General features: G+C 42.5%; 1 protein-coding gene across 2 annotated transcripts in view; it reads left to right on the forward strand.

The window, feature by feature from the left end:
• Window positions 1-5000, forward strand: part of NEGR1 (neuronal growth regulator 1) — a 672070-nt gene that overhangs the window by 308564 nt on the left and 358506 nt on the right. For both annotated transcript variants that reach the window (XM_075320310.1, XM_075320311.1), the window contains exon 2: window positions 1763-1995. In XM_075320310.1, coding sequence (XP_075176425.1) covers window positions 1763-1995 — 233 coding nt within the window. The remainder of the gene's footprint in view (window positions 1-1762; window positions 1996-5000) is intronic.

The raw sequence follows: 5000 nt of genomic DNA on the forward strand, positions 1-5000 counted from the left end.
GACTTTATACAGCAGTACTGAGTGATGCCGCTGTGAAACTCACTAGAAAGCAGCAGCATGGAGGACTTTATACAGCAGTACTGAGCAGCCTAGGTGTGAATCCAGCTCTGGAAGGAGCTGAACACACAATAGAAAGCAGCAGCATGGAGGAAAATATACAGCAGTGCTCAGCAGCCTAGCTGTAAATTCAGCTCTGGAGTGAGCTAAACACTAAATAGAAAGCAGCAGCATGGAGGATAATATACAGCAGTACTGAGCAGTTTAGCTGTGAATCCAGCTCTGGAATGAGCTAAACACTCAATAGAAAGCAGCAGCAAGAAGGACATATACAGCAGTACTGACTGATTCCTCTGTGACATTCAATAGAAAGCAGCAGCATGGAGGATAATATACAGCAGTGCTCAGCAGCCTAGCTGTGAATTCAGCTCTGGAGTGAGCTAAACACTCAATAGAAAGCAGCAGCATGGAGGATAATATACAGAAGTGCTCAGCAGCCTAGCTGTGAATCCAGCTCTGGAGTGAGCTAAACACTCAATAGAAAGCAGCAGTATGGAGAACTTTATACAGCAATAATGAGCACTCTAGCTGTGAATCCAGCTCTGAAAGGAGCTGAGCACTCAATAGGAAGCAGCAGCATGGAGGATTTTATAAAGCAGTACTGAGCATTCTAGTTCCCTCCAGAGATGGATTCATAGCTAAACATGCAAGAGAAAACAGCTGCATGGGGGGCATTATAAAGCAGTACTGAGTGATGCCGCTGTGCATTCAGCTTTTGGGTGAAATAAACACTTACTAAAAAGCAGAAATAACAAGAACATTACACAGCAGAACTGAGCGATGTAGCTGTGAATCCAGCTCTGGAGTGAGCTAAACCCTTTAAAATCAGCATGGAAGACATTATAAAGCAGTGCTGAGCAGGCTAGCTGTGAATCCAGCTTAGGAGTGAGCTAAACACTCAATAGTAAGCAGCAGCATGGAGGACTTTATACAACAGTGCTGAGTGACATCACTGTTAATCCAGCGCTGGAGTGAGCTAAACACTCATTAGAAAATAGCAGCATGGAGGACATTATAAAGCGGTGCTGAGCAGGCTAGCTGTGAATCCAGCTTTGGAGTGAGCTAAACACTCAATAGTAAGCAGCAGCATGGAGGACTTTATACAATAGTACCGAGTGAAGTCACTGTGAATTCATCTCTTGGGTGACATATACACTTACTAGAAAGCAGAAGTAACAAGGAAGACATTATATACAGCAGAACTGAGTGATGTAGCTGTGAATTCAGCTCTGGGATGTGATAAACACTTACTACAAAGCAGAAGCAACAAGGAGGGCATTATACCGCACACCTGCACGATGTAGGGGTGCCACACAGCTATATTAGACCCCTCAGTGAGAGCGAGCCCACTGTGCGTCGTTTCTTCTGCAACCAACTGGAAAAAACGTGCAGGACTAAAATGTTCACAAAATGAATAAAATATGTAATAACTTTGTAATATAGAATTTCAATGGAAAAAATGTAAGTGGAGAAAGAAGCAGATGGGTGCGACGTCTTCCACCGATTCTTCCACACGCTTGTAGTATTGATTATGCACCATGTGCTGATCCGCCCGTGAGTGACTGTATTCCTGGCTGTGTTATTTTATATTCTGAATCTTGAACATTCTCATTGGAGATCTTGTGACTAAGTTTATAACTCGGCAGATTCTTCTTGATACTTTAGACAAGTTTCTTAATATAATATCTTTTTCTCATATCTCCAGGTGCTTCTTGGAAGACGGTATTTCAAAGGGGGCCTGGTTGAATCGCTCCAGTATTATTTTTGCGGGAAATGACAAGTGGTCGGTGGACCCCAGAGTTTCAATAGCAACAGCAAACAAAAAGGACTACAGCCTGCGGATACAAAAGGTGGACATTTTTGATGATGGCCAATATACCTGCTCGGTACAGACTGAAAGCAGCCCTAGGACAATGCACGTTCATCTCACTGTCCAGGGTAAGTAATGGATACATTGTACAACTGTGGAGGGCAAGAGTGCAGGAGTGCTGACACATCCTCTATATATACACACCACACAGGACACATCCTCTATATACATCATACAGGACATATCCTCTATACACCACACAGGACACATCCTCTATATACTACATCATACAGGACACATCCTCTATATACACCACACAGGACACATGCTCTATATACATCATACAGGACACATCCTCTATATACACCACACAGGACACATCCTCTATATACACCATACAGGACACATCCTCTATATACTACACCATACAGGACACCTCCTCTATATACACCATACAGGACACATCCTCTATATACTACACCATACAGGACACCTCCTCTATATACACCACACAGGACACATCCTCTATATACACCACACAGGACACATCCTCTATATACATCATACAGGACACATCCTCTATATACACCACACAGGACACATCCTCTATATACATCATACAGGACACATCCTCTATATACACCATACAGGACACATCCTCTATATACTACACCATACAGGACACATCCTCTATATACATCATACAGGACACATCCTCTATATCATACATCATACAGGACACATCCTCTATATACTACACCATACAGGACACATCCTCTATATACATCATACAGGACACATCATCTATATACTACACCATACAGGACACATCTTCTATATACTACACCACACAGGACACATCCTCTATATACATCATACAGGACACATCCTCTATATACACCATACAGGACACATCCTCTATATACACCATACAGGACACATCCTCTATATACTGCACCACACAGGACACATCCTCTATATACTGCACCACACAGGACACATCCTCTATATACACCATACAGGACACATCCGCTATATACTACACCACACAGGTCACATCCTCTATATACACCATGCAGGACACATCCTCTATCTACACCATACAGGACACATCCTCTATATACTACACCACACAGGACACATCCTCTATATACTACACCACACAGGATACATCCTCTATATACTACACCACACAGGACACATCCTCAATATACTACACCACAGAGGAGACATTCTCTATATACTACACCACACAGGACACATCCTCTATATACTACACCACACAGGACACATCCTCTATATACTACACCACACAGGACACATCCTCTATATATTACACCACAGAGGACACATTCTCTATATACTACACCACACAGGAGACATCCTCTATATACTACACCATGCAGGACACATCCTCTATATACTACACCACTCGGGACACATACTCCATATACTACACCACAGAGGAGACATCCTCTATATACTGCACCACACAGGACACATCCTCTATATACTACACCACAGAGGAGACATTCTCTATATACTACACCACACAGGACACATCCTCTATATACTACACCACACAGGAGACATCCTCTATATACTACACCACACAGGACACATCCTCTATATACTACACTACACAGGACACATCCTCTATATACTGCACCACACAGGACACATCCTCTATATACTGCACCACACAGGACACATCCTGTATATACTGCACCACACAGGACACATTCTCTATATATTACACCACACAGGAGACATCCTCTATATACTACACCACACAGGACACATCCTCTATATACTACACCACACAGAACACATCCTCTATATACTACACAGGACACATCCTCTATATACTGCACCACACAGGACACATCCTCTATATACTGCACCACACAGGACACATCCTCTATATACTACACCACACAGGAGACATCCTCTATATACTACACCACACAGGAGACATCCTCTATATACTACACCACACAGGACACATCCTCTATATACTATACCACACACGACACAGCCTCTATATACTACACCACACAGGACACATTCTCTATATATTAAACCACACAGGACACATCCTCTATATACTACACTACACAGGACACATCCTCTATATACTACACCATACAGGACACATCCTCTATATACTGCACCACACAGGACACATTCTCTATATATTACACCACACAGGGCACATCCTCTATAGACTACACCACACAGGACACATCCTCTATATACTACACCACACAGAACACATCCTCTATATACTACACCACACAGGACACATCCTCTATATACTGCACCACACAGGACACATCCTCTATATACTACACCACACAGGACACATCCTCTATATACTACACCACACAGGACACATTCTCTATATATTACACCACACAGGGCACATCCTCTATATACTACACCACACAGGACACATCCTCTATATGCTACACCACACAGAACACATCCTCTATATACTACACCACACAGGACACATCCTCTATATACTGCACCACACAGGACACATCCTCTATATACTGCACCACACAGGACACATCCTCTATATACTACACCACACAGGACACATCCTGTATATACACCACACAGGACACATCCTCTATATACACCATACAGGACACATCCTCTATATACTACACCATACAGGACACATCCTCTATATACTGCACCACACAGGACACATCCTCTATATACTACACCACACAGGAGACATCCTCTATATACTACACCACACAGGACACATCCTGTATATACTGCACCACACAGGACACATCCTCTATATACTACACCACACAGGACACATCCTGTATATACTGCACCACACAGGACACATTCTCTATATATTACACCGCTCGGGACACATCCTGTATATACTACAGACCGTATAGACAGCAGGATACCAGTAGAAATTGCCAAGCTCCTTTTCATGATAATAGTGAGAGACTAATTCTCCCTCTTGTATATGACTTCTCTTCAGATCTCATTTGATTTCTCTTCTTTCAGATAGTAATTTCTGAGTTTTGTTTTGCATGTTTGAGTTCTGACATTAATATAACCTCGTCAAACAGCGGAGACATTTAATGATTGATTTCAC

Source organism: Anomaloglossus baeobatrachus, chromosome 8 (assembly GCF_048569485.1).
Source record: "Anomaloglossus baeobatrachus isolate aAnoBae1 chromosome 8, aAnoBae1.hap1, whole genome shotgun sequence".
NCBI classification, from domain to species: domain Eukaryota; kingdom Metazoa; phylum Chordata; class Amphibia; order Anura; family Aromobatidae; genus Anomaloglossus; species Anomaloglossus baeobatrachus.